Source organism: Camarhynchus parvulus, chromosome 2, assembly GCF_901933205.1.
Source record: "Camarhynchus parvulus chromosome 2, STF_HiC, whole genome shotgun sequence".
NCBI lineage: Eukaryota > Metazoa > Chordata > Aves > Passeriformes > Thraupidae > Camarhynchus > Camarhynchus parvulus.
Window position 1 is genome coordinate 80,790,141 of NC_044572.1, and position 16,187 is coordinate 80,806,327.

At 38.7% G+C, this 16,187-nt stretch overlaps 1 protein-coding gene across 5 annotated transcripts in view; it reads left to right on the forward strand.

The window, feature by feature from the left end:
* SEMA5A (semaphorin 5A) overlaps window positions 1–15,061 on the forward strand; it is a 314,550-nt gene extending 299,489 nt beyond the window's left edge. For all 5 annotated transcript variants that reach the window (XM_030969771.1, XM_030969785.1, XM_030969762.1 and 2 more), the window contains 4 exons: window positions 4,077–4,232; window positions 6,252–6,299; window positions 8,548–8,759; window positions 10,146–15,061. In XM_030969771.1, the coding sequence (XP_030825631.1) occupies window positions 4,077–4,232; window positions 6,252–6,299; window positions 8,548–8,759; window positions 10,146–10,265 (536 nt within the window). In that variant the 3' untranslated portion in view covers window positions 10,266–15,061. The remainder of the gene's footprint in view (window positions 1–4,076; window positions 4,233–6,251; window positions 6,300–8,547; window positions 8,760–10,145) is intronic.
* The last annotated feature ends 1,126 nt before the right edge of the window (window positions 15,062–16,187 follow it).

Below are 16,187 nucleotides of genomic sequence, written 5' to 3' on the forward strand. Positions count from 1 at the left end.
TTTCTTCTCTAGGCACTACATATCTTCCAGCAGAATGAAAGTACCTACTTTGTCAAAATTAAAGCAGATTGGTTTTAAAAAAAATCCAATTGGGTTAAAAAAAAAAAAACAAGCATGGAAATCAGTTGATGATTTGATTTTTTGAGACAAATATTGTACATTTGTATGCAGAAGTCACACAGTTGCCTTGAAATCCTTTAAGGCATCTTTGAAAGGTCAGAGCCAGAGTGTTCATTGTGCTAGTATTGTAGCTATTTCTCTTGTGCATTTATTTTCTACCACAATTCTTCTATAAATGACAGTTTACAAACATTCATAAATAATGTCTTCATCTCATTTTGACCTGCTTGTGACCCAAATTTTGGAGCAGATGCAGAATGGAGGAGGAGGTTGGTTTCATTCATCTTGGTTCAAGAAAGTGGAAACTCATATAAAACAATAACATTTCAGAGGCTCAAAATGTATTTTTCACATTCTGTAATATTTTATTGATACTTCAATCTCACTGAAAATTTGCCGTAGGTTTTTGAAACAGCAGTCATCCACTAGCTGTGAGAATGGCCCTTACCTCATGTTTACAATATAGATTTCAAAACTGCTTTTTACTGCTCTAATTTCACATGGGTATGGGTCAAAAATAACCACAGTGCTTCATAGATCAAGTTTGGACAGACACCCGAACATCTTCAGAGCCATTTTCTTGGGGTAAGGACCGGGGAAGAGTGGTTTGTCCTTGTGCAGATCTGGAAGCACCACTGCTGGCATTCACTGCTTGAGTGACATGCTCAGTATAAAAGAATAGTAATGACACTTGGAATCTAAGAACAACCATCCGGCACAGAAATGAATATGCAAAAAATGGAAATGATTTATAGCATTTCTTAAGTTGTGAAAAGAGCGAAGATTTTTTGGCATTTGAAATACTCCTTTTTTTTTGTCCCCGAACAAAACTAGCAGAAAACTAAACTTTCTGGAATCCTGATAGTAAGGATTTGTTGAGGATATAGAGATTTAATGGAAAATCCAACTGAAAGTATTCAAGTATGCACTTAAAAGAAAGTAACTGGCTTGTGTCTGCAAAACACATCAATTTCTCATCTTTCATTTTAAAAGCTTTGTCATTGAGTTTGTAGTTTTTATTTAAATTTACTCAAATGCAATCACAGCAATATGAAAGAAAGCGCTGCAGTATTGATCAGTAGTGATTGATTATCAGTAAGTGTAACCAGTTGCAGTGTGTCTGCAATATGTTGCATAAACCAGTATTTTATACCTTAAGTATTTACTGCTTTTCTAAGAGGTGAAAATACTTTCTGTCCTTGGATTGGTAATACAGATAATGGACAAAGCAGCTGAGCATTTAGAAATGGTGATGTAATACTGCATGAAAGAGATTTAAATGTTACATTGATTAATCTGATCTTTGTGCAGTGCTGCCTTCACCAAGGGATCTCTTAGGAATTGCTTTATCTTAACCTGGCTTCAAAGGCCAGCCAAGCATCTGTAGGAAGAAGATGTGACATGTCATGATTAAGCCTTGCCATGTTGGAGGTGAAAAGCAGTTCAGCAGGTTAAACACCTCTCCAGTTGACCCTCTCTTATACATTCTCATGACGTGCACAAAACTGATGAGCAAGTTCAGGAGCCTGACTGAGGTGCAAGAGAGCCTCAGACACTTTGAAGATATCAAAGGAATGAGGCAAGATAGCTGAGTCAGTGCAAAAACATGCAAGAGCTGTGGGATCACCTTCCCAGGGATGGCACATCTGACAATATGAAGTCGTGCATCTGTTAGTCTTGGATGCCTTACTCCTCTGCAGCTCTCTGAGCTCCCAATATCTCCTCAAACCACAGGTTTGGTGTGAGTACCCACCATTGCAGGTGTGACCCTCTGTTTCATGCTTGCACTGATGTGCCCCCTCTCTCTCCTCCTCTGTGATTCTGTGTGCCAGATGAAGCTGATCAGCTCAGCACCAGACACAGACTACCTGCCCTGTAGTGTCTGGGTGCACTGCAGGACTCACACAGTTTCTTTATGGGTCCCCTAAGGAGCAGGACAAAACAGTAACCTTGCCCAATCACTCATATATGACTTAGCACAATCCCTGTGTACTCTGAAGTTCCTATTTCATCTTGGGATGTAGCTCCTTCAGCAAAGGATCTGGCAGGTCAAAAGCACAGTGGACAAGATGGGGCTGCAGAGTGCACCAGCCAACAAGATGCATTTAGGATTCCCACAACTATTTTGGCACCTGCTGCATATATCCTAATTATACCAGGACTGGACAAGAATCTTGGCTCTGGCCTAAGCATGTTCTCTGCCACCAGTGAGAACTTGGCCAAGATTTGTAATGGGCAACATTCCTTTAAGCTTGAATGAGCAGGGCTTTATTGTTACTAAATGTTTTGGGTAAAGATCCATATACTTATTTTACTTAAATCTAGCAGCTGACACTGGAGGTGATAACAGCAGCTCCTGGATGTGCCACACTAAGCAGGAAAGCAGAAAGAAACCTGTCCATTTGCTTGACTCCCGCCTCAGCTCTTCTACCCCCCTGAATTAGGATTGAACTACACTTTGGCATCTGCCTCTGTGCTCCTAGTACCCACTCTGCCAGCACCCCCTCCCTTAGGACCTTTCCTAAGAAACAGAAAAGCCAAAGGACAGAACTGAGTATTTCTGCTAGTCACAATAATAAGATCTTACAAGCTGATTGTGTCAAGGTATTCATCCTGTTGTTCAAAGAAGGCCTCATCAAGACAGTTATTGATTGTTCATTAAATACAATATCCTAGCTCCTACCTGACCTGCTAGGTAAATCTATTTAATAAGCAACAGCTATTGCTTCGCATTTTTCAAGACTGCAGTCTCAAATATTTCTGCTGCATTCTGTTCTCTTTTAGATGACTGAGAGTTTTAACTTCTTTCCTGTGTGAACAAGGGGAAAGTAATGAGTAAATGTGAACCTTGTATTCTGTATTCTGAACCTTGTGTTATACAAGGTATTGGAAGGGGCCCCAAAGACTGTAAAACTTCCTTGGCTTTCCACCTGATAGTGTAGAAAAGCATCACCAATTCACTAATTGTAATGTTCTTCAATCTAACTTGAATCAAAATGAGAAAATAAGCAGTTTTTCATTTAAGCCAAAATGAGATTTTGTAAATTTGCTTCATATTGGCATAAAATTGCTTAAAATTTTGAAGAAGTAGAAATAAGTTTTGTTTGGAATAGTAGAACACTATTTATTCCATGTCAAAACTATAAAGCCTATCTCTGTGGGAAAGCTGACAGAAGAAAGGAAGTTTACCTGAGCTCTGTCTTTCCTATATTTGCCAAATTCAGAAGAGCCCTATGAAGGCAAGGCTTGGCCTTGAGCTAGAAGAATGCTGAGTGCAGTCAACTCACACCACCTCATGGGAATGAGATCAATTCACTTAATTTAAGGAAAGTATCTGAGATCACACAGGCATGAAATAAAAATACCTTAATCAAAGCTACTTGAGGAGAGGAAGAAACATAGAAGATAAATAGAAGGTGACAAACTGAATGGGGAAGAGAAGATGAGAATCTACAGCCAAGAAATGAACCTGAAATAGGAAAAGCTAAAATAGAAAACTTTAAAAATCAAGATGCTTCTGTTTTGGGGTTAAATACTCATCCTGTTTCAGAATAGAATAGTCTTATAGTTCTCATTGCTACTGGTTAGGTACATAAAAAAATGCAGTGCACTTGTCCACCCTAATGACCTAGACTGGAATTAATTCCACAGCTATCACTCTTTCAGTCACCCCCCACAGAATCTTTCAGCTTCTCATGTCCGCCCACAGAGGCCATGGCAGAAGCCAAAACCATGAGATGTCTGTGGCAAATTTACCATCATATCTGCATTTCAGAGACTTCTGCCAAAGCCAAACTGCCTTTGTTTTATCGGAATGAAGGAGCGGCTAGATGGTGGTAGCTGAGGAGGAGGCGTTCTGTCCTAACTCAGAAATACAAACTATTTCTCTCTGGCTCAGGGCACTTGAACTCCTTAATCCCAGTGTCTGCATGTGTGTCCCTCTCTGCCTGTTGCAGACAGCTGGTCCGAGTGGTCCGAGTGGTCTGACTGCGACTCGTCTGGCTTCCAGAGCCGTGCTCGGCAGTGTATCCTTGTGTTTCCTGTGGGCAGCCAGTGCACGGGCAACACCACAGAGAGCCGAGCCTGCGGTGTGGACTCCAACTTTATACCAGGTGAGATCACATCAGCCAGCTCCTTGAAGGATTGGTGAAATCTCTCAAGGTTTCAGGGCCGAGGCATAGCACTGTTCCAGACTGCACTATGAGGATCCATGAGCTGAAGCAGAGCTTGCCTTTAGTCAGCACAAGGATGTTGGTCTGCTGTGTAGAGACCATGTGTCTGTGTAGATCTGATGTCTACGTAAAAATCTGTCCCATGGCAACCAGAGTCACTGTCACAGCATTCTGCAGGTCTGTCCCATTCTACTTGGTAGCAGGGGATGAGTACACACAGCAAGCAGAAATAGTTTGCTTTTTATTGTAAGTGGTTTTGTGACTAGGATTATTAAAGAAACATTACTATGGGTTTTGTGGTTTGCATGTACAAAATGGGTGCTGTGGTTGTAAGTCTGGAAATCATTTCAGACAGTCCCTTACTTTGATAACTGCTCAGAAAGGTAAATACTATTAGCTTTGCCTCCAGTCCTTATCTCCCATGACTGCTAAGTACCTGATGAATAGTCACATTATGTATTATTCTATAGTATTAGTTGAAACTCATGACTGTACTTTTGTTTTTAAATCACAGGAGTCATTTAAATCAGCACAACAGTATGGATGGTCACAATGCACTGTGGTTAACAGTTGACTTTCTCCCTAGGTACATTAAAAATAGCTAGGGTTCTTTTCACAGACAGAAAAATTTACATTTTAATGTATCATTTGAAATGTAGCTGTGTTTATTCAGTGCTGCAACCTTTTCTTTGAGTGACTGTGCAGTAAACTATAGTACAATGTAACAAAGACATCAGCAAAGTTAAACTCTGTTTTTATGGATGGTGCATAATGCTTTAACTCCCAAATTCTATTTTCCTCTAAAACCAATGTGAAAAATGTCAGTATGAAAGCAAAAACACCCACATTGTATTTTCCCTTTGCTAAGGCTTTTGAAGCTCTATTAATATCCACATTCTGTGAATCTGCAGCTTAATCCAATATAAGCTCTACATCTTGTTTTGGAAGGAAGGCATTTTCAGAATCTGAAACAAGCCACCATGTCTCTTGCCCTTCTGGTTTGCTGCTCCTCCTCACATTACCAAGTAACACAGCAGATAAGGTCATGCCATTACTCCCACCTTAGTGAATCGAGCTTGCTTTCTCTGGTTCACTTGGCTCACTTTTCTCATCCAGGTCCTCTAACTGAGGGGTTTCCTCCCAACTCTTCCTCCCTAACTCAATCCCTGCAGAAGTGGCAACCTTCCTCTGTTGTAAGAACTGGGCACATAGTACTGGCCCATTTCTGTATCTTTTACATGACTTCATTTTTTTCTTGGAAAGACGTTATCAAAAACTTTAAATTCTGCTTTTTTAAAATCTGGGTATACTGTGTCAGCTACCCCACTTGTATACAAATGATCCTTGACCCTTTCAGAGAGGTTGAAGATTTGTAAGGCAGAACTTCCCTTCATAGAAACCATGGTCTGGAAGTAAGGAGTGGAAAAGCTTGTTTGCCTACAGATTTTATCCTGTATTTTCAAAGTAAAAATGGTAAGGACACAGGCTGGAATTGCATTTTATTAGTTTACTGAGACCTACAAAATCAGCAGTTGTCTTTTTTGAAGAGGTATAAATGCCCACTTTTCACATTAGTGCTAGATGCGACTTCTGGAAGTAATGAGCACATTTGAACACAAGGTAATTAAACTGTAGTTAATTTTATTTCAGTAAATCAACTCTTTCTCCACAAGCCTAAACTCCACAAAGAATGTTTCCATGCCCATTTCATCCTTTTTATTCCAGAGATGTTTTGAGCAAGAATTAAAAATAAGTTGTTGCTTTTGCTTGGGAAACTAAAGAGCCTGAAGATGTCATAGGTCCTTTCTATTAATTCTACTACATAGTAAAAATATTTTTTACCTTTAATTGAATGGATGTAATAGAATGAATTTTTAAATCCTTTCTGTGTTAATCTAACTACAAGTTCTCTGTAATATTCTTTTCTCTTTGGCCTAAGTGCTTTATTTATTTTTCTAGAAATATCTGTGGCACGATCCAGCAGCGTAGGAGAGAAACGATGTGGCGGTAAGCTTTTCAGCTCAAGATGTCTGTTAAATGCTGAAATATTGATTCTACATTTTTTGATTTTGTTTCACCTTTTGCACTCCCTTATTAGTAATATTCTACCTTCTAAATGCTGCATTCTCATTATTTACACTTGTACAGAAAAAAGTAGTTACTTGTACAGAAAAATGTAGTTACTACAGGATTTCTCATTAAATATCCATCTGTCATTGGTGACCTTTGAGAGTAGAACATGCATTTTTGGATGTTTTCATTTTCTTCTTTGTCAGTGTAGCAGTTACCCTTGTACTCAAAGAGAAATATCTATAATAATCTAGTTATCAGAAGGTCAAAGTTTGTAAATTCATTGCTCCGCCTTTTTCAGGATAACAAGTGCACAAGACTCTTTTAGACTCCAAATAAGCAGCGAAAAACCAGACTGCTAACAAATTTAATAGCCCAGACTCTATCTGGGACTCACTTTCAGCTTCATTTTCAGAGACAAAACTGGAAAGTAAATAAAAGGTTCCATTCTGGAGAGTTGTGATGCTAGAAAAATAGATCTTGAAAGGAAAAACTTTTAAAACCACTAAACAATAAGAAGAAGAAGAAAGAAAATGAACTTTTTTTTTTTGTGCTGAGCTATCACGCTTAGTCTGTGTCGTCATGGTAATAGCTCTGGCCAGTCCTAGTATTCTTCCATGCACAGATAAGCTGCATTTTTAACCTAATAAAAGACAATGAAAAAAGAGAGGTTATGAAAGGGTACTTGTGCATATGGTAACTTGTTATGGGAGCCAAGATAATGTCATTTGAGTTTTTTTCTAATTAGCAGTGGTACTCTGAAAACATTTTGCCAAGTTCTACAACACTGGGAAACCTTCATAAAGGTGTAGAAGGATATTTTACTGATAGATTGATATATTGACACAGTCAACTAAGTCACCTAAATATTAGTTTGTGTTTCTAAGTACCCAGTAGGCATGTAAAGGTTTTGTAAAGCTTAGATTTTACAAAAAATGAAACTCATATACTAGCCCATTTTTCTGCATCACAGTGAAAAAGATCTAGGAGATGTTTTAAAGACTAGCACCAGTATATCAGTTTAAATCCTTCATTTGTACATCTAGGCAACAACAAACAAAACTTTTCAGTCGTGCTAAGATGAAATTTCCAACATGAACTTCTCAGTGATACTTCTCCCCCAAAGTAAATCAAAAAGCACAGCTCCTGTTCAAAATAACAATGGAAAGCAGTCCAGTTTGTCTATTTTGAGCTAATCCTACTGGTTACATATCTGATCCAGTTTCTCTGTTCAGTAACATCAGGGGATGATTGTGCTTTAAATTCCCTCCTACAGTTTCATGCAGCAACAGGCTTCCTCTCAGTTTTAATCCTTGTGTTGGTGGAGAGGGTTTCCTATGGTTTGATGCCATTGTGCCTGTGAAGAGCAGAGCAGATAGGAGGGTGCTGGGCTCTGAGGTGTTGACTTTGCACTCTCTGTCTACTCTGTTTAAAGGTGTATTGAGATTCAAGGAGTCTATCTCTTGCCACTTCCCATTTCCCCCTAGAGTGCTACCATTTCTTCCTTACTCCCTCTTAAATAAAATAAAAGTTCCAAGAGCTGGAGAAGGAAACAAACTGGCCAAGATACAAAAGGAATGATAACCAGCAAGAATTAAAGCAAGGATGGAAAAAACATCTGCTGCTGCTTCTGGGATATGCATCCAGTAAAAGGGATATGGAAAACATTTATGGAACGCAGGAATGGGGTTCAACTATATCAGGATTTTTTCAGTTTTGCCACGAGTCACTATGCATAAGAGAAAAAACTGTAATAACAGCAAAGGAGATGATACTGTAGTTCACTGAAAGAAAAAAAGCTATTTGTGTATACTATATACATAATTTATACATAACAAGGCTCTGTTACACAGTCTGAAAAAAACACTCCGATGAACTATTCAAACATACAGAATGCAATTAATTTTTCTTTTATTTGTGTTCTGAACTTATTTAAGCATCTCTCAATGATCTCTACTTAAAGCGAGGTATGGGTATCTAAGATGCTTATAATGGTCCCTTCAGGGAGGTAAAATGAATTTACTACTGTAGGGATAAACCATCACAGTTGAGATGTTTCAGGGAAACACATGAAAATTCCCTTATCCTTATTTGAATCAAAGACTTGTCTACATTTTTCCCTGAGCTGAAGCTTTTACTGCTACTGCCTCCAAATTAAGATTGTCTTCTTCTCTCTGCTCCACAGAGTTCAACATGTTCCATATGATCGCAGTGGGATTGAGTAGCTCAATCCTCGGGTGCCTTCTCACCCTGCTTGTTTACACCTACTGCCAGCGGTACCAGCAGCAGTCCCACGACGCCACCGTCATCCACCCGGTGTCACCCGCTCCGCTCAACACCAGCATCACCAACCACATCAACAAACTGGACAAATACGACTCTGTGGAAGCCATCAAGGTGAGCAGAGGGTCGGGAGCTACTCAGTGCACCTAGATGACATTTCTCCCCTATCCAAAGAATTCTCCTCGCTGCTTTTCCATACTGGCATTTGAGCTCAGCTTATGCTGATTGTTAATGACAAAAGTAGGTTTCACTTGAGGTATTGTAATTGCAGATCCTTTCACTTGTCAATCCCTGTTAGGCAGGAAGTTGGATTTTGCATCTGTGTATAATTTATACAGCAGGTTTTGCTGGGAAAAAAGCAAATCACTCAAGTTGTTTTGTAGGGTTTTTTTCCTAATTGTGTTCCCTAGTGTCTTGTTCAAGAAGTCAATAGACCCATTTACCATGGCATCTACTGAAGAAATTCCTTTGCCTCTGATGATCCAGTTTCAAGGGCACTGTTCATCTTCCTGCACTATGTCTCTGTATGGGAGCTGTACCTGGTAAATATATTCTGGGTCAGACTCTCAGCTACTGTTTATAGCCAAACTGCTCTGTGAAAAAGCAGTACAGGTATATTGAGAGTCTATAATGATATCCCTACTATTTCATCATTATTCCCAAATTGCTCTTCTCTTTTTGTGACCTTTTAAAATAACTCTGCTTTTCAGATCCACTAAATTAAGGAAGGGTGTGCATTTTGAAAATATCTAGTTCAGTATCTTCAGATTACAAAGTTTGTTCATGCATCTGCAAAGCTTTTTTGCAAATGAGGATTTTTCTTCAATCCTACTTGGATAATCCACTTCTTGGTTTCCGCATTTTTCTTTCTAATTAAAGACATTTTAATGAAAATTATTAAAAACAGCAAGAAAAGTCTGGAACTTCTAGTCAGCAGTGCAATATGAACCTAATTTAAAGCTTTTTGAAATTGCACATCATCTCTCTAGATAGCTACAGAAACAAAAAAAAAAACCCAAAACATTCCTTTGAAAATTAAATTAGCATTCTAAATACCCATATTACCTTTTTTTAAAAAACAGGTTTTATGCTTTTAAGGCCTTCAGACATTTCTGCCACTTGAAAATCAGGGAATTAAGACAGTAAAGAGAAAATAATACCTATTCAGTAAAAAGATAGTGACTCATTCTGATGGGAAGGACTGCATATATATGATTAAAATATTCATAGAATCATAAAATTAGTTCTGTAATATTATAGGGGAAAATGCCTGGCTTTATTAAGTAGAATTACTTTCTGTAGGAATGTTTTTACATAAGAAGATACTTTTTGCAAATGCAAGTTTCTGTAGATATACAGGTATTTATCAATGCATTTCTGACTGGCTTACTATACACAGGTATGTGCCACAAAAACTGCTTTAGTGAAAGAGCACTTAGTGGTTATCTTTCCTGTGTCCTTTCCATTTTCTGATTTCTTTTTTTCTCTTTTTCTTCCCAGGCATTCAACAAAAACAACCTGATTCTAGAGGAGAGAAACAAATACTTCAATCCACACCTTACTGCAAAGACTTATTCTAATACCTATTTTACAGATTTCAATAATTATGATGAATACTAATGGGCTTGTGTATTTTCTGGCCTCCTGTAACTCCCCAGTCCCAAGGCCTGTGCTACTCAAGTGCTCATGTGATTGAGGCTTCAGAGATGAAGTTCAGAGACATTTCAAGCACGATCCAAGCCATCAATGTCCCATTGCTGCCAAAAGCCCAAACCGCCTGTTTGATGTTTTCTTTGCAGAATGCAAGGTTGGCCTTCAGTGTCAGGGGCAGCTGTAGCCCCTCAGTGTTGCTGGACCACTCATGAAGATTGCATTGCTTCGCTCAGTTTCATAAATTTCCACTCATATTTCTCTAACAAGTGACTAAGTCATTCCAGACTTTAAAAAAGAAATTATAATGTTACCCCTTAAATCTGTGCCAGGAGTACAAATCTAATTCTCTTTTTAGGCGTTGTCTTTTATTTCCTTGGGGTTTAAAAAGGGAGCTTTGCTGTTAGCCCTCTGTGCAGTCTCCTGAAGCTCACACTGCCAAAAAAGAGCTCACAAGGTGCTGGGGATGACAAAAAGAAATGTGGTGGTTTAGTGATCCTCTGCAGCAGCTCCGGGCTGTGTAGGCTGATCTTCCTGGGCTGTAAATCACTTTGACTGCAGTTCAGCTGTTCAGAGTGCAGAGAAGTACTAAGGCTGTACCAAGGGATACAATCTTGTAATTAACCCGGACACTTCCAGGGTCAGTGGTTTGCAGCTGCAAGCCGAGCCCAGTCACACAAAGCCTTCACCTTGCTCAGTTTAATTTTTGCGAGGGTGTGGAAGGGCATGTCCCGCAGGGAGGCGAGGGAGGAGGGCAGATGGGAGAGGCATGTTGGGAGGTTTTTCTCTGTGTCTTGAACAAGCCAGCCTTGCTGCAGCACGTGGGTTTGTTGTGGCATTCCACAGGCTTCCTCTCCCTGGTGCGTGCCCATGGGACACACTTGTCTCTGATGGCTGTGGCCACCAGGCTGGCCACGGGGCACTACAACTGCCCTGTCTATTGTGTGCCATCTCTGGCTCTTGGGGGCATGTAGGCATAATCATAGGTCTGCTTTTTTCTTTACAGCTTTTACTTTATATGCACGTGTCCGACAAACAAAGCTGGCTCAGAGAATATAAATACATTTGCAAAGGGCTGTCTTATCTTGCTGCCATGTCTGACCTGCATCAGTCAGCCCCTAGAGGAACATTCTTACGGTGTTTCAAGTGATGATCTTGTTCAACTTCATTGATGTACATATTTAAGTTTTAAGTTATCAGTTTTAATTCCTTTTGTAGTGGTAGATGAGGAAACACAAAGTTTTATACCATTTTTCTTTGTCTTGTCTGTTTTCACCCACATTCATGACATTTTTATTTTTGTATCTGAAATTCTATATGTATAACTAAAAAGGAAATTGCAGGGATTTGAGTCAGATTTTACAGAGTTTATAGTAGCAAGGAAGCATTTGCTATTCTCAGAAGCTAGTGAGAAGAAATTAAGTGAATATTAAGGATTGAAGAACTGGGCTTTCATTGTCTTGCTAAAAGCAAAGACCGTCGCACTAGAATACTAGGGAGGTATGCAAGGAGAAGTAGAGTGGAAATGTTACCATTCTGTTTAGAGCCCTTGCTAATTAGGTGATGGTATGATAGACAAATAGAGAAAAACATGTACATGTTTTAATGATTCGCAACTATATATTTGAAAAAAAATCAAAAAGTACCAATAAACACTTCCCTAGCAATGGTAAATACCGCATCTACTCATGGCAGTGAGCTATATTTTGGAATGGGGATAGATCTGAATGTAGCACTATACTTCCAATCTGTTCTACACAAAAAATGATAAAATTCAAAGTGGTCTTTAAAATGCTATGCAGTAAAATGAACACACATTTACCATCTATGAAAGTAATTAAGATCAGCCATCTATTTTTTTTCCAGCTGAATAGTTCTCCCTGTTACTAACTCAGCCAAATGAAAGCACCTCGCCTTCACACCAGCTCATCTCCAGAAAGTATAATAATGCTGGGTCTCTATAATTTGAGATTTTTTACTGTACATTAGATTTGGTTTTCCAGGAATAAAATAGCTAATTGCCATGGGTAAGAGAAAATTTTCTTTGCAAGAAATAGAGGGAAGAAAAACTCTCCAAGTCATAACCAGAATGGTATTTGAATTACTGTGTTCATGCTAAAAGATAATTTTATATTTAAATAAGATAAAATAAAACCTATATTGTTGCTACTGCCAAGAAAAAGCAGCACATGTACATACTTGCATATGAGCAACATTGTTCCTTTCTGCCCCTGTACTAAGAGCACATTAGTCCAACTTCTGTATTTTATATTTAGACTATTAACTTTGAGACCAATACCTTTAAAAGATTTGAATTATGTATTTTTATTTTACCTTTTTTAATTAAAATTACTGAAATTATCTTCTTTTTCCTAACTCTTTAGTAGTTTGAGGGGCACCTATCTTTAGAGTGATCTATTTTTCATTCTTTTCGTGGATAAATACATATGTTAGATATGTGTTATATAGGTGTTAATAATACCCTTGGTTAAGTCTGCATGATCATAGGTAGAAGTCCATTTAGCAGATGCTCAGTCTGCTCATACTTCCCTCTCCTAAAGGGATATTTCAAGTGTTCCAGATCTTTGAGCAGCTCCCATGCCAACAAGTCAGGAAAGTAATTATTTTAATTATTTTTCTTTATGATTTAGCTTCCTAAATTTAGTTGTTCTATATCACAAGTAGAAATAGATTCAAAATTCTCTCTGAAGCAGCAGGGTAAACGTGGAAATTTCACAGCACTTAAATGAGAAAAACTAGATGGCAAGATCTCCTTGTCAAGCTAGGTTGTGAGACAACAGGTTTTAAAGCCTTTAGATATTTGTGTCTTAGGTAATTTTAAAGGACCCCAGATGCACTGCCTGTATCAGTATTTTCACCTTCTGAATTCTGTGTAGCTACCCAGGTAGTTTAGTACAGCCTTTTCTAGTACATGGAGCAAAGCAAAGTGGAGTCTCCAGTTATTTTCAACTGACTTTATTTAGCATTTTTTCTAAAATAAGCTACAAAGCTGAAAAAGCAAATTTCATAGAATTGTTTAGATTGGAAGATGTCCAAGATCAAGTCCAAAAACTAATTTAGCGCTGCCAAGTCCCCTATTAAAAGATGTCCATTTCTTCTTGAAAGCTCTTATTTTTCTGTCAAAAATATACTATGTGGGCATTTCCTGCAAACCTTGTTTAAGACAATAGGGCTCTCAGATTTTCTCAAGGATAAAATTTGGTTATGAAAGCACTGTTTTTTTCTTTGAAAGTGAAAATTTAGTCCCTTGCTCATCAAATGCTATGCTTAAATATCCTCCATCCTTTCCCTTGGATAAAGTGATCTATTTTGGATAAATAATTATATTACCTCTGAAGCCATTAGTTACTATTACTAGCGATGCTTACACTGATTGCAAAAATTTAAAAATGCTTCTCTATTTTGAATGCAAACAGTTTGGCAGATAAATGAAAATTCTCTAAGTAAAGCTGTTTCCATGTAGCCCTGCTGCATGGAGGAAGGAGGAAGCAAGACTGCCTGTCCCATCCTGCACAGTACAAACACTCATTGGCCAACTCGAACTACTGCTATGCCTGAGTACACGTTTTGTGCTTATTTTTTATTTTTCTGAATCATAGCATACATTCCTCAGTTGCTTAGAAAATTGCCTCCCCTGCTTGCAGATATATCTTGGACATTGATTTGAGTTTGATGATCTTTATGGCCTTTTTAAGTTACTCTATGTAGAAGCTTTTCCAGCCGTTGCAGTCACCTGATGTTGAAGCAGTGTGGTTTGGCTTAAACTAATCGAGAGATTTTGTACTAGGATTAGGAATTTTATAAGAGAGTGGAAGAAAGAATGGGGCTTAAATGGCTTTGGTTTCCAGGCTATTAAGCAGTACTGATTAAAGTCTCACATTGGTGTAGGGTACTGTGCATTTAGTTAGCTCTTCCAGAGATCCACACCAGACTCTGGAAAAATACCACTCCAGCATACAAATTAAGAGCTACTGAAGCACTTATGTTAATGAAGAGATTTCTCAGAGCATCAGACCATATGGCTGTTCAAACCAGAAAAGAATGTAAGAGGTCCCAGATGTAAGTAAAATGTTAATAGGATTAAATACTTCAGTATTTTTTCCTCATAATTATAGAATAAATATATTCACTTCTTTAAATGTGGGACCAGTTTCCATAAAATCGGCACAACATGAGCACATTCCTAATGTTGACTGTATGCATAATGGCTTTGCTGTATGAGATCAATTCTGTAAACAGTTTGGTCCAAGCTTATCTTGCTCTGCTTGAGGCGTCTGGCCAATTTTAACTGTAGCTGCCACCAGCATCATCTATGTCTCGTCTAGGAAAACGTACTTAGATGGGCAGAGTTACATCCTGATGAGGGCTTGTGTCTCTCCACCAACACTGCACTGAGCCTAGAGAGAGATGCTTCTAATTTTCAGTGTCATTTCCATACCTAGCTTGGCATAAGCTAGGCTCTTGAATATAATTTTACTCATCACATAAGTAACCACGCCGAGATCAATGGTATATATGTAACAAGTTACTTATTTTAATGTGTTTACAGAATTGAGCCCAAAATATATTGCTTCTGTACAAATCCATGCACAGTACAAGATGACTTCAATAGTAAAAAACCAGATTCATTTAAAATTGTTCACAAGCGAATCTGCATCTTGATATCAGGGAATAATATGTGTTCATTGTGTGGGGTATTTGAATTCATTCCTTTCTTTGCTAAATAAATGAATGATAAAACAAGATACTGCTTGACTTCATTTAAAAGCCATTCTTCCAAACAAAGAAGGATTGTGGGATCTGTGGACATTTTCCCTTTTTTTCTGTCTACTCTTCTCCACAGAAATGAACCCGTTTGTGGCTGAAACAGCCTTTAGCTGGACTGTTCTGTATTGCTAAATGAATGCTTTGCATTCTGTTGCCATGCGACAACATTCTCTAACTGGGATGGTACAAAGAGGGAAATGCAGAAACCTGGGAGGTTTGGCAACAATTTCAGCCCCAGCAGAAGCAAGGATAGGCAGAAGTGAAACCAAAGACATAGAAGAATGTGACTGGAGGCTTGGCAAACTTGTCAATTAACTCAAAGGAGCGCAGAGGCTTTTTGGGAACTGCCAAGGGTGAGGCTATCTGGACTGTAAGCTCCTGGATAATCAAGCCAACTAGTAGCTCAAGAAAAAGCAGTCTGATTGCAACAGGTATTTGTGCAAAATTGCCTGGTGACATTGGTGGCACGGGTGACACTGTCAGCATCAGCTTAACCAGAGGGGGTGGAAATGCTCTTAAAAGCAGGGGGCACCACTATACAGGTTGCATTTTGACAATACTAAATATCCTTCTTGTTGGCAGGAAGGATAAGGCAAGAGGAGCAGGTCTGTAGAGCTGGTGTTGAACTTGTGGATTTTGGACTAGCTCCAAGGTAGTCTCACAGGCTGTGCACCCACAGCCAGCTAGAGTGTCTACCCCTTTAGTTTCTGCCATTTATTAAAGAAAAGAAAATGCACCATAGAGATGGCGTGCTCTTAGACTTTTGGTGCAAGTTAAAGCACACTGAGAGGTGTACTGGGAACTTCTAAACCTTTTGTTTCCTGTTGGCTTTTTGGATCCAGGTTGGATACTTTCTCACATACTTTTCCCCTTGCCTTCTCTGCTTCTGGGAATTTGATCGCAGCTTCTACCTTGCTGAGTATTTATCAATTTGAAGAAGAGATTTTATGCAATGAGTGAGGTTTGCTAAAAATTTTTACAGTAAAACTGACATCAAGCGCTGTGTGAAAACTGCTATAGTGGAAACAAGTCTGTCTGTCTGTAATTGGTTTTAAACTGAAGGTACTATAGCAATTCCTCAACTGAAATGATCATCTGAGCAGA